General features: G+C 45.7%; 1 protein-coding gene across 3 annotated transcripts in view; it reads left to right on the top strand.

Annotated features, from left to right (window-relative positions):
- Positions 1-14,499, top strand: part of LOC124615355 (CD109 antigen) — an 840,079-nt gene that overhangs the window by 594,165 nt on the left and 231,415 nt on the right. For all 3 annotated transcript variants that reach the window (XM_047143167.1, XM_047143169.1, XM_047143168.1), the window contains one exon: positions 7,854-7,917. In XM_047143167.1, coding sequence (XP_046999123.1) covers positions 7,910-7,917 — 8 coding nt within the window. In that variant the 5' untranslated portion in view covers positions 7,854-7,909. The remainder of the gene's footprint in view (positions 1-7,853; positions 7,918-14,499) is intronic.

Consider the following 14,499-nt stretch of genomic DNA (forward strand, 5'->3'; position numbering starts at 1 on the left):
CCTTTTAAAAGGACGTAGTCGTTTTCCTACACACACACACACACACACACACACACCTGACGTGCTGGTCTAAAAAGATCGTCCGTCTTCGGACGATGACGGTCGTCGGCGAAGCGAAAACTCCGTTCAGCTTTGCGAAGACACCCTTACCACGGTGTCAGGCCTACAACGACCGCGCCAGAGCCCCGATATGGCGCGTGTCCCTCCTGCGGCTGACTGGGTGTGGGTCTGGACCGGTAGCAACAGCAGGGCTATCCTTCACCGGCAGCCGCCACGTGCCCTCCCGATAACATTTACATCTGACTGCAGGAGCTGCAGCTGCTGCGACAGCCGGCCACACCCCAGGGGTGGGCAGCTCCCTACCCCGTCCCCCTCCGTCACTCTCGCGCAGGTCTGCTGCAGCCGCTGCCGTGGCGCCGACATTTCCATAGGCAAATGTGCTCGACGCGCTGCCCGCTTATCGCCCGACCAGAATGGGCTGCGTTGTCACTTATCTTCCCCGTCATCGAGGAATTCACTTTGCGGTTCGCTGTGTTGGGGTGTCTCGAACTCCAAGGCTATGGACACAGTGGCACCAAATAGACGTCGGTGAGTTCCGCCGACGACCGTCATCGGCCGAAGACGGACGATCTTTTTAGATCAGCACGTCAGCAATCGCAATGCAGCCCATCTCATCGCTCATCTACGTCTTCATGGATACTCTGCAAATCACATTTAAGTGCCTGGCAGAGGGTTCATCGAACCACCTTCACAATTCTCTATTATTCCAATCTCGTATAGCACGCGGAAAGAGTGAACACCTATATCTTTCCGTACGAGTTCTGATTTCCCTTATTTTATCGTGGTGATCGTTCCTCCCTATGTAGGTAGGTGTCAACAAAATATTTTCGCATTCGGAGGTGAAAGTTGGTGATGGGAATTTCCTGAGAAGATTCCGTCGCAACGAAAAACGTCTTTCTTTTAACGATTTCCAGCCCAAATCCTGTATCATTTCTGTGACACTCTCTCCCATATTTCGCGATAATACAAAACGTGCTGCCTTTCTTTGAACTTTTTCGATGTACTCCGTCAGTCCTATCTGGTAAGGGTCCCACACCGCGCAGCAGTATAGGCAGTCTCCTTAGTAGGTCTGTTACATTTTCTAAGTGTCGTGCCAATAAATGCAGCCTTTAGTTAGCCTTCCTCACAACATTTTTCTATGTGTTACTTTCCAATTTAAGTTGTTCGTAATTGTAATACCTAGGGATTTAGTTGAATTTACTGCTTTTAGATTTGACTGATTTACCGTGTAACCGAAGTTTAACAAGTTCCTTTTCGCACTCATGTGGATGACCTCAAGCTTTTCGTTATTTAGGGTCAACTGCCACTTTTCGCACCATTCAGATATTTTTTTCTAAATCGTTTTGCAGTTTGTTTTGATCTTCTGATGACTTTATTAGTCGATAAGCGACAGCGTCATCTGCAAACAACCCAAGGCGGCTGCTGAGATTGTCTCCCAAATCGTTTATATAGATAAGGAACAGCAAAGGGCCTATAACACTACCTTGGGGAAGGCCAGAAATCACTTCTGTTTTACTCGATGACTTTCCGTCATTTACTACGAACTGTGATCCCTCTGACAGGAAATCACAAATCCAGTCACGTAACTGAGACGATATTCCATAAGGACGCAATTTTACTACGAGCCGCTTGTGTGGTACAGTGTCAAAAGCCTTCTGGAAATCCAGAAATACGGAATCGATCTGAAATCCCTTGTCAATAGCACTCAACACTTCATGTGAATAAAGAGCTAGTTGTGTTTCACAGGAACGATGTTTTCTGAACCCATGTTGACTGTGTGTCAATAGACAGTTTTCTTCCAGGCAACTCATAATGTTCGAACACAATATATGTTCTAAAATCCTGCTACATATCGATTAACGATATGGGCCTGTAATTTAGTGGATTACTTCTACTACCTTTCTTGAATATTGGTGTGACCTGTGCAACTTTCCAGTCTTTGGGTACGGATCTTTCGTCGAGCGAACGGTTGTTGATTGTTAAGTGTGGAGCTAATGCATCAGCAAACTCCGAAAGGAACCTAATTGGTATACAGTCTCGACCAGAAGACTTGCTTTTATTAAGTGATTTGAGTTGCTTCACTACTCCGAGGATATTTACTTCTACGTTACTCATGTTCGGAGCTGTTCTCGATTCGAATTCTGAAATATTTACTTCGTCTTCTTTTGTGAAAGCATTTCGGATGGCTGTGTTTAGTAAATCTGGTTTGGCAGCACTGTCTTCAATAGTATCTCCATTGTTATCGCGCAGAGAAGACATGGATTGTTTCTTGGCGCTAACATACTTCACATACGACCAGAATCTCTTTGAACTTTCTGCCAGGTTTCGAGACAAAGTTTCGTTGTGGAAACTGTTATGGGCGTCTCGCATTGAATTCCGCGCTAAGTTTCGAGCTACTATAAAGGATCGCCAATCTTGGGGATTTGGCGTGTTTGTTTCGTTGTTTCTGCAACAGTGTTCTAACCCGTTTTGTGTACCAACGAGGATCAGCTCCGTCCTAGACTACGGACGACGACCGCTGGAATTCGCGTCGTCAGTTTTTCTTCAGTCGAATCGGCCGACGCTCTCTCACACGAAATATTGACTCCGAGAAGCTGATAGGTTTCGAAAGTAGTAGTTTGTGGCATTCTGAGGGTGAAGAATACCGTAATCGGAATATAGCTCGGAATCAGAGGATTGAAGTCGCAGCTTTATTGGAAATGGTAACTAGGCAAAAATCTTTCTCGGTAATCTTAGGCATAAATTACAACCTCAAAAAATAATTTTTTGGGGTGAGGTAGGTGGTGTACCGGTATCTTACACTTAACGTCGCTGTAGTGACCCTTTTTCGGGCTGTCTACGAAGTATTATTAAGTCGATAGGGTGGTGAGGAGGTTGAATGGAGTGATTTACAAATTTTGTGTATGCGTCTCAACTCTACAGTGCTTTAGGTCTTATCTTATTCTAAAATTTGTGTTTGTCTTTTTCGCACATGCTGAATGACTGTCAGTGTAGTGTTGAGTGCCACATACTTCTTTGGCTCAATTTATTTGAAGTTGTGCAGTTTGTAGTCTCGCTTTTTGTAGTCAGTACGAATCATCATGTTTCTCTATTCATCTCGTTTGTATGTTTGTGAAACTTGTCTGGTTCTTCCAGTAACAGAGGAAAGAGTGTACAGTAGTAACCAGTCTTTTTTCGAAACACATATACCTTAGTTTACATGCATTCGGCGTCGTTTTAATAGCAAAAGTCGCGATGCAGAACTCTTCTCGAAGGACAGAGGCGGCGTGGCATCCATTACGCCCAAGGAGGTTAAAATAGTGTGTACGCTCCTTCATAAAATAAATTCGAGCTTACTCACAAGGGGACCCTCCATACTGCAAATCACGGCTTTTGATGCGCGTCAAATATGTTGTAGAGTCACTTACACTGAGTACCTGGCTATCCGGTTTTTTAGCGACGGCCCTTAGTTTTTGAAAAAATCGATTTTGAATTTCATTGCCCGCTTTGTATAGCCATAACATTACATATATCTCGAGCAGGTGAGTGTAGCCCAGCGGTTAAGGTTCACGGCTACCGCGCTAGAGGCACCGTGTTCGAATCCTGGTCGTGTAGTTCTTTTTCATTTTTCAAAATCGACCGAATCTTTCAATTTTATTTCAGAGAATATCAACAAACAATGTAAGGTGTGCGAAATTATAAAGATATATTCAGTAATTAATTTTTTCAAATGGTTCAAAATGGTTCAAATGGCTCTGAGCACTATGGGACTCAACTGCTGAGGTCATTAGAACTAGTTAAACCTAACTAACCTAAGGACATCACAAACATCCACGCCCGAGGCAGGATTCGAACCTGCGACCGTAGCGGTCTTGCGGTTCCAGACTGCAGCGCCTTTAGCCGCACGGCCACTTCGGCCGGCAATTTTTTCAAATATTCATTTCGTTTGTGGTTCGCAGTTGGAGTTCCATATGTTCATACAACAGCCGCTTCTTGTATTACCTGAAATCGATCTACGCCCATTATCGTCCCCCTCTCTCGTGAATACCGTAAGCCGTAACGGCAACCCCAGCTCCTAGGCCAATGAGGATGCGAGTTGCATTCCTTTATGTTCGCATCTAACTACAGCTTCAGCTGCTCGCAAATCGTCTCTAGTGCTGTATGCTAGAAAAATTCTGTTAAATGGAAGAACCAAATGTTTCTGCAGTAGTGCAGCAAGAAGAAGATCCACAAGTAGAGGAGTTGAATGAAGAATCAAAAGGCGAAATCACAAATGCCATTAAATACGCTGAAAATCTATTCCGCGATTTGGTCCCGTAACAAATACACCGCCTAGCGTGACCTCTACCAATTCCGTTGCAATTGGCGATGAGATATGTATCGCAATACAGAATCTTTTTGCCGAAAGACAGATCATTATTGATGATGAATTGATAGATTTCAACGAAGAAGATGAAGTGGGAGAATAAGATGCGAACCACAAACGGAATGAATATTTGAAAAAATTAATGACTGAATATATCTATATAATTTCGCACACCTTACACTGTTTGTTGATATTCTTTGAAATAAAATTGAAAAATTCGATCGATTTTGAAAAAAAGTACACGACAGGATTGGAACACGGTACCTCCACGGCGGTAGCCGTGAACCTTTACCGCTGCGCTACGCTGATCTGCTCGAAATACCTGTAATGTTACGGAGTGCACAGCGCGCAATGAACTTCAAAATCGATTTTCTCAAAAACCAAGGCCCGTCGTTAAAAAACCAGATAGCCAGGTACACAGCGTAAGTGCCTCTACAACATATTTGAAGCGCATCAAAATCCGTGTTTCACAGTATGGAGGTCCCCTTGTCAGACTTTCTTGACCACGCCAAAAACTGACCGAGGAAAAAAAAATGGTTCGAATGGCTCTGAGCACTATGGGACTTAACATCTGTGGTCATCAGTCCCCTAGAACTTAAAACTACTTAAACCTAACTAACCTAAGGACATCACACACATCCATGCCCGAGGCAGGATTCGAACCTGCGACCGTAGCAGTCGCGCGGTTCCGGACTGAGCGCCTAGAACCGCTAGACCACCGCGGCCGGCACTGACCGAGGAGGTCGGACGCACTGTGCCCAATCCGTCGGCCGACGATATTGGGCAGGATCTGGCGACTGCGTCTGCCGACCGCTGTCGCTGTGTCACTCTGGTCTAGGAGGCACGGTCAGGTGTTCGTCTGCCCCGCAGGGATGTACGATAAACTAAGAAACGTAGTCGCCTCTTTAAAAGATCAAAATGGGCTCCTAGGAGCGCAGATAGGTGTGCTACAAATCGTACCATGCCGTCACGTCACAATACAGGGCTAACGTAAGTGGTGTCTGTATATGCCAGTCGATGGTATCGAATTGCTGCGGTAGGATTGCATAATGTGAAGACGCGACAGAAAGATAGAAAGAAGCTATCGTATTGTGACGTGTCCATGACCATACCGTGAATGAAATTGAAGGTTGGGTGGGGAGGGGCCGGGGGAGGAAAGGAAAGGGGTGGAATTCACGATGTCAGCGGCCACGAGCGAAAACCTGTGTCAGACCGGGATTCGAACCCGGTGTCTTCTGCTTACTAGGCATCTACATACATACTCCGCAATCCACCATACGGTGCGTGGCGGAGGGTACCTCGTACCACAACTAGCATCTTCTCTCTCTGTTCCACTCCCAAACAGAACGAGGTAAAAATGACTGCCTATATGCCTCTGTAAGAGCCCTAATCTCTCTTATCTTATCTTTGTGGTCTTTCCGCGAAATGTAAGTTGGCGGCAGTAAAATTGTACTGCAGTCAGCCTCAAATGCTGGTTCTTTAAATTTCCTCACTAGCGATTCACGAAAAGAAGGCCTCCTTTCCTCCAGAGACTCCCACCCGCGTTCCTGAAACATTTCCGTAACACTCGCGTGATGATCAAACCTACCAGTAACAAATCTAGCAGCCCGCCTCTGAATTGCTTCTATGCCCTCCCTCAATCCGACCTGATAGGGATCCCAAACGCTCGAGCAGTACTCAAGAATAGGTCGTATTAGTGTTTTATATGCGGGCTCCTTTACAGATGAACCACATCTTCCCAAGATTTTACCAACGAACCGAAGACGACTATTCGCCCTCCCCACAACTGCCATTACATGCTTGTCCCACGTAATATCGCTCTGCAATGTTACGCCCAAATATTTAATCGACGTGACTGTGTCAAGCCGTACACTACTAATGGAGTGTTCAAACATTACGGGATTTTTTTTCCTATTCGTCTGCATTAATTTACATTTATCTATATTTGGAGTTAGCTGCCATTCTTTACACCAATCACAAATACTGTCCAAGTTGTCTTGTATCCTCCTACAGTCACTCAACGATGACACCTTCCCGTACACCACAGCATCATCAGCAAACAGCCGCACTTTGCTATCCACCCTATCCAAAAGATAATTTATGTAGATAGAAAACAACAGCGGACCTACCACACTTCCCTGGGGCACTCCAGATGATACCCTCACCTCCGATGAACACTCACCATCGAGGACAACGTACTGGGTTCTATTACTTAAGAAGTCTTCGAGCCACTCACATATTTGGGAACCAATCCCATATGCTCGTACCTTAGTTAGGAGTCTGCAGTGGGGCACCGAGTCAAACGCTTTCCGGAAGTCAAGTGAGACCCTTCATCCATGGTTCGCAAGATATCATGTGAGAAAAGGGCGAGTTGAGTTTCGCAGGAGCGATGATTTCTAAAGCCGTGCTGATACATGGACAGCAACTTCTCTGTCTCAAGGAAATTCATTATATTCGAACTGAGAATATGTTCGAGAATCCTGCAACAAACCGATGTTAAGGATATTGGTCTGTAATTTTGAGGATCTGTCCTCCTACCCTTCTTATATACAGGCGTCACCTGCGCTTTTTTCCATTCGCTCGGGACTTGGGCAAGAGATTCGCGATAAACGCAAGCTAAGTAAGGAGCCGATGCAGCAGAGTAATCTCTGTAAAACCGAATTGGAATCCCATCAGTTACGTCAACTGCGCGGACTGTCTCGGTACGCGCCACGGCCGGCCGACCAGCATCCCCACCCAGAGCCGCCCATCCGCCGTCCCCGTCCATATACACCTTGTTTGCTACTTTGACATTCCCGCAGGAGGTCGAACGTGATTGTGCACTAGCATTGAAGGTGGCGGATTTATAGCCCATCGTGGCGAATCAGTTACATGAATGAGTTGTGTCGTCGCATGCATATAATCAAATGAGTGAGTGAAGTGCCCGATTTGTTGCTGTAGCAGCGCTGAGTGTCCAACCTATCTGCAGGCAGCGGCGTACCACTTGCAGCCACGTAACACGGCGTAAGGACAATGGTCGTATAAATGTGTCCTCCTAACCGACAAGGCCGGAGACGAGTTTCAGAGCTTGTCTCAACGGCGATAGGTTCCAAACCAGGCGGTAATTGCAGCATTCTGCTCTGAACCAATATAGGATAGTCGTGCTGGAAGTCAGAAAAGAAGGTTGAAAGGTCGCTTTTCCTAACTTGTAACAGTATAAAGCCATCGCATTGTACATCACAAGCAGCACCGAGCTGGCACTGTATTTACATGTAAGAGAAAATGTGTGTGTGTGTATTCGTCACTGAAGAAGTTTCATTAGACTAAGGCTAAAATTATATAGCAAAACTAAAACTGCATTTATTTAGTTACCCAAGAGAAGACATAATCTCAAAATCATTAATATAGTAAACTGTGACGCTTTAATGAATTATTTAATTAGAAATATGTTCTCTTTGTTTGTTGGCAGGTTCAGTGGTCCACAAGCTGATTGAAAAGGGATTTGGACATCACCGGTCGAACATCATGGGGAGGTAAGTGATTAACCAGTGGATGCGACACGCAGCGAAATATAACGAGCAGTTATTCGTGCTAGACTGACCGACACGAAAAACGCAACACGTCAGTTTCGTACAAAAAAGTGAAATTTATTTTAAATTTCTGACACTTTTATAAGACCAATCCACTATCTTATGATAGAATATTGTGGCGTGGTCCCATCTAAGCGTCCAACAATGAAAAAAGAAAGACTATTATAAACAAATTTAAGAAATTAAGCCAGATTTGCGCACTTCAGGGAAATTTTGAGTAAGGTGATAATGCTAATGCACGTCAGTTCTGATGTTGGACACTCCGTATTTTACTTCACTGAACCTCGGAGACGCTCTCAGATACTTCTGTTCACGTCTTCAAAAGCGTATATTGCCACCTGCCGCACTAATGATAGCATTCAACCTTTCAGGCATCCCCCTCACTAATGCGGTAATGTCCTGTTGATGAATCATATCCTAATCTTCCAGACGGGCGTTCCGTAGGTCCTGTAGGGTCTCTGGACACTGTTGGCGGGCTCGTCTCCCCAGCCGGTCCCAAACGAGAACAAGTGGATTCAAATCAGGGCTCCGAGCAGGCCGACCCGTAGCTTGAATCACTGTTTCATCCAAGAACTCTTGCACATTTTGCACAACATGTGGGCATGCTCTGCCCTGCATTACTATAAAATCGTTACCAGTAAATGGAGCGAAAGGCACAACATGCTCCAGAAGGATTTCCTGCGCCTCCCGATGTGCGGTAAGGATCCCATGCTCCACGAAGCTCAAATCCGTGCTTGCAGCTGTATTGATTCCTGCCAACACCATTACAGAACCACGCTGAAATGGCATCCTAGATGAGAATGTGCAAGGAGAATACCTTTCCCGTGGCCTTCTACAGACCCCTCCCTTCCATCAGGTGATCGGAGGCCAAATCGCGACTCGTCGGTGAACAACACTTAATCCCATTGTTGTACTGTCCAGTCAAGATGTTCCCTTGGGAAACGAAGTCGAGCAATGCAGTGCTCTGTGGTGAGTTCCGGACGTGTAGCATCTCTTCTGGACTGAAGGTTGGCTTCTTCCAGTCTTCTTCAAACAGTTCTCTCACTAACATTGACCCATCGAACATGGTGGAATGGATTTCGTTCTTCAATGGTGGTGGTGTGACGGTTTCAGAGAACTTATTAAAGTTGTAAAAAGCGATCATCTCTCTCTGATGTTGCTCTTGTCGAGCCTGTTCCTGGTCTCCTTGCAAAGCCTCCAGTTTCCACGTAGCTTCGTGCGGTTCTGGATATCGTGGAAGGTGTAGTCCTCAACACTTCCGCAACGTAATGTAAGCTGCAGCCATTTTCCACCAAAGCAACAGCTTACGCAGCTTGTTCAGGCCTTAACGGCATGTTTACTCTACGAAACCGGTTACGACAATCGCTGAAAGAGCCGACAAACACGTGTGACTGTATGGGGAACAATTGAAGGTACGACAATGAGCGCTTCAAGGGCAGGAAAACGTCGCAGACATTCAGTGATGTCTTTTGCAAGTTGCACCGGAAAAAACGATTGAAGCTTGTGCACTAAACAATCAACACTTCATTGTTTGCTCGCAAAGCGACGCCAATAACATACCCGTCTCAAAAAATTAGTTGAAGTACTTCGCTTTGATTAAGTAGATAATTACACATCATTTATTGAGTGTTGCGTTTTTCATGCCTGTCAGTGTATTTGTTCAGGGCGACCTGACAGAGATGTTTACGGTTTGCGTGGAGCGGAAGAAGCAAGCCCCCCCCCCCCCCCCCCCCCAAGTCCCGCACGTGGGCTTCCACCGATCCAGAACTGCAGGGCACTGTTCCCGGACGTTGTGAGCGAGTAGTATGCTGGATCGACTGGGTCGTTCGCGTCATTCCTTCCTTCCGACATTTCCAGTTTTTCACAACTAGTAGGCTGTTTCTCGCTATGCCAAGTATTTACCGTGAAAAGGCAGCAGCGTAGCCGTGTCACCGCACGCACGTATGCGAATTTGCTACATCTGGAGAAGCAGCAGGGCGCAAGGTTTCTGAGGGGCAGTGGCAGCGGTGGTGTACCGGTCATACAAAATTAGGTTTCCAGTAGTTCCCGAAAGTAATTAAAACATGAGTGTCACACTGGTTCCATAAAACCAACAACTCCCAGGATTCCAGGAAGGCAGTTTTAGAGCGAAAATTGGGTTACTTCAATTACAAGACCTCAAATGAACGGCAATAGAATTATCTAAACTTGTAAACAGTATTTCCACGTATTGTGAATACTAAATGTAAGTTGCATGGTGCTCGGTAGTACGTTGCAAAAATTATGTTATGTGAAATGGAACGAGACGTTGTGCTCAACATTTCTTGTACATTGCAAACCGAAAATAAGACCCACGCTTTACCTTAAGAAAGGGAGCGGCTCGTCTTTTCTCATTTGCGTGAAACCTGGAAAAGTTAATTATAAGTTTGATACCGAAGTAATTCGAAAGTCTGTAAGTAAAGGGCACACACGGGCATGAGAGAGAGGAAGGAGGGGGGGAGGAGCGCTGTAATGTCCCGCACGAGCGCGAAGTTTAATAATTTATCGTAATTGCAGCTTGGTGCTCCGCATTAGCCCAGTACACTCGGAAAAGATAAAGTGAAAAATGGCTCTGAGCACTATGGGACTTAACTTCTGAGATCATCAGTCGTCTAGAACTTAGAACTAATTAAACCTAACTAACCTAAAGACATCACACACACCCATACCTGAGGCAGGATTCGATCCTGCGACCGTAGCGGTCGCTCGGTTCCAGACTGTAGCGCCTAGAACCGCACGGCCACTCCGGCCGGCGAAAGATAAAGTGACCGTAGTTTTTTGTGCGGTGTTTGGTTTTACCTGCCTCATGTTTATTGCGTTGTACCGGAAGTCGCTCAGCCCCCAGCCTGTCTCTTGTTGAGAGGCGGCCAACTTGCACCCCACCCACCGCGTAGCTGTTCCCCAGTCAGCCGCTGGTGCGTGCCGGGCCGGGAGGGCCCTGTGTTAACAGTGGGTGGGAGAGGGAAGGGAGAGAGAGAGAGAGAGAGAGAGAGAGAGAGAGAGAGAGAGAGAGCGCTAGCTTCTGATGGTACTGAGGACTCTGTTCCCTGGCCTAATACTGAAGCCAGCCTAACTTGGTGTTCAGCATAGGCCCTGTAAGGGCCCAGTAGTCTTTCAGGAGTTATAACGACCACAAAAGCGAAATGGAAACTGCTCATATCTTTAGTCACTTACTGCACGTTACTACTAGAAGTCCTGTTACTCGCGGTGGAATCGCTACTATTCAGCCCCCGAACACTTTCTCACACTATACTATAACTAGTATGTATGACTCCCACGCCCTGAATATCCATTTCGTAAGTTCTCGGTTGCAGACTTCGAAATTTTTACGAGAAACACGTTTCTATTTGCTGTCGTTCCTTTGTTGGAAAAGACGCTTTCAGCGAGACCGTAGCGCGATTCCATGTTGTTGTTTGCATTTCCGTAACGCTCGTGCTTTCTCGGATACACTGGTCGTAACCATCAGGGTATAGTATGTTACATGTCAAGTTTAACTGGAGTATCTGGGTACAAATGCCCTGTTATTAGGATTACGGGCATGCGGCATCCGCATATGTTTAGGTATTAAATTAATGCGAAAAAATTACATAAAAGTAGTGCTACTAAAAGTACAGAAGTAAGAGAAATGTAATAAAAATATAGAATGAGTAAACCAAGGAAAAAGGAAGGCACTGAAAAGTAGCAGATATCAGATCAGTGATAAACGTAACATCAAAATTGAGGTCCACATTAGACACAAGGTGTGAAAGTAATCGGCAACCTTGGAAGCGAACAGAGGCGGCGGCAAGTGGGGGGAGGGGGGGGGGGAGCCTATGGGGGCTATAGCCCCTCCAATGGAGTATCATATTACACTGGATAAAATGACTTCAGAAATCAGCGAATATATTACTTCAACAGATTCAGTCATTATTTTTTTTATAATTATGTAGCAATATAGGTTGCAATGTATTTCACACACATTTTAAGAAAAGAATAAGGGCGGCAAATAGCTTACTCTCTAAACCAACAAAAGTCATTTAACTTAAAATGGGCGTCTTATTATTTATTAATATACATTGCCGTTGTGGCCGAGCAGTTCTAGGCGCTTCAATCCGGAACCGCGCTGCTGATACGGTCGCAGGTCGAACCTGCCCCGGGCATGGATGTGTGTGATGTCCTTAGGTTAGTTAGGTTTAAGTAGTTCTAAGTTCTAGGGGACTGATGACCTCAGATGTTAAGTCCCATAGTGCTCAGAGCCATTTGAAACTTTTTTTAACAATAATCAAGAAAGCTAAATATGCCGGGATGCCTACCAGCACTTAAATTGCTGACCGCAGACAAGAACTTCGAAATCGCAGGACATATGGGTCAAATCGTATTGTTTACCCGGGCACACACATTCTGTAGACACGTTTTTACCCTAAACTCCAAAACAGTTACCAAAAACTACTTTAAGCAACACCAACTTTTGCCAATTTGTCGGTGGAGGACCCCAACCCTCCTTTTGTGAAGCGATATTCTATTCCCCCAAACACCCCCCCCCCCCCACCCCCCCGTTTGACCGACTTCTAGAATCGCCCCTGGAAGCGAAATAAGACATGGCGGGCGTAGGGAGGCGGATGCAAGAGGCGGCCTAGCAGAGGCAGAGGGGCCGCTGCTCGCCAGTAGAAGCCTACATGCGTCACGCGCAGGCCTTGTTCTGACTAAGGAATTCCTTAGAATGAGCGTCTGTCGCACGGCACTATACGGAAGCGGGTCACGGACTGGGAAAACGGGAAGAGAGAAGAATCGAAGCGTTTCACATGAGGTCCTGTCGGAGGGTGTCGAAAATTAAGGAAGTCGACAAGATAAAGAAATGAGGTAGTCTTCCACAGAAATGAACCAGAGAGGGTTAAATAAATCCTCCGTGCTCAGCACACAACCCTGTTCCTCTCGAGCAACACCGAGAGGACCTGTGCAGATCCGTCTTGCCCTCCGGACGGACAGATTGAAACGGAGGGGGAGGGGATTTTTATCACTGTTGTGACGTCGGGCGAGAGACAGCGGCTTGTTTGCACGCTTAACTGCCATTAAATCCTCCTAAATATGACTCAGTTTTCTGGCTGACAGATCAAAGAAAGACAACATCTGCACCGCATTGTACGTTAAACTGTAACATGATAAAATGACACGCGAGTTGTGAATATGCTGTAAGAATAGTTTGCCAATTGCAGAGACGTTACCACTTATTGACCTCCAGTTACCTATTCCTAGTGATGTACTTAGTGTTTAAAACCCCGGAAGCATTCTTTGGTATGTACTGCAAATTTTTTGAGGACGAAATTGCGTTATTATGCCAGTCGTGACTCGACACGGTGCTTTCGCTGGAAACGTCGGGTAATGGACGGAGGAGCATACGGCAGGCTCGCAGAAGCGGAGGCTGGCTTTGAGTGCTTTTGGCTGAGACCTGTTACCCCTCTTCTCGACGTCACGGCTGTGGTTTTCAGCTATTTTCACTCAACACGCGTCACCCTCGCTTATTCTTTCGCAGAAGATTTCTCTCTTTCGCGCGCAAAGACACGCCGAGAAGGGGAAAGCTATCGCCTTTACCGTTCCAGACGTCCTCTCTGCGTACAGTGGTCTTTCCAGGGTGCGGAAGAAAAGCTCCGTCTTCGCAGGATACTGACCCTAAAAATGTAGGCGTGTGAACGTGGAGCAGTTGGAGTATCGTAAAGATGACGCAGTGGACACGTTGAGATTAACCTGTTTCTGGCTAACAGTCGTCCTGCAAGTAGCGAACTGTACCAGCGCAGCTTTGAACCGTGTGGTGGTAACCTTTCTCGTCGCAGCTGCGAACTGCAGAGAAGACACACTGTCAGGAACTGGTATGACGAATGATCCAAAATCGCTTTACAATATGTCGAAATATAAATAAAAAGTACTAATTATTTTTCTTTTAGCGTAGCTCTCGCAGTAGTTTCGTTGCTAAATGTAGTTGCCATGTCGTTCATCTCTGAAGAGCGTAACTTTGACCTGATTGTTGCTTTTGTGATGTATCGATTATATTCGCTTGTGTATAATTGTTTCTTTTTTCAAATAATTATACACAATATCTGGCTGAGAATCAAAATGAAGCTGAGTATGTTAACAAATGTTCAAATGTGTGTGAAATCTTAAGGGACTAAACTGCTAAGGTCATCAGTCCCTAAGCTTACACACTACTTAACGTAAATTATCCTAAGGAAACACACACCCATGCCCGAGGGAGGACTCGAACCTCCGCCGGGACCAGCCGCACAGTCCATGACTGCAGTGCCTTAGACCGCGCGGCAGCATGTTAACATAATATTATATTTGGCGAGGTAGGATTTGCTTAAAATCAGAAAATAATAAGTAATAAAAAATTATTTTCGACGTTTCTTGACTCCCCAAACTGCTAATGCGGTAGTAATTTTTCAAGTCTGCTTTTCTTCAAAGCCGATAAATACGCCTGGCGCAACAACCGTACAGCTTTTACCAACATTTTGCCCCTCTGTTGGTTTCTTTTTT

Source organism: Schistocerca americana, chromosome 5, assembly GCF_021461395.2.
Source record: "Schistocerca americana isolate TAMUIC-IGC-003095 chromosome 5, iqSchAmer2.1, whole genome shotgun sequence".
In the NCBI taxonomy this organism is placed as follows: Eukaryota; Metazoa; Arthropoda; class Insecta; order Orthoptera; family Acrididae; genus Schistocerca; species Schistocerca americana.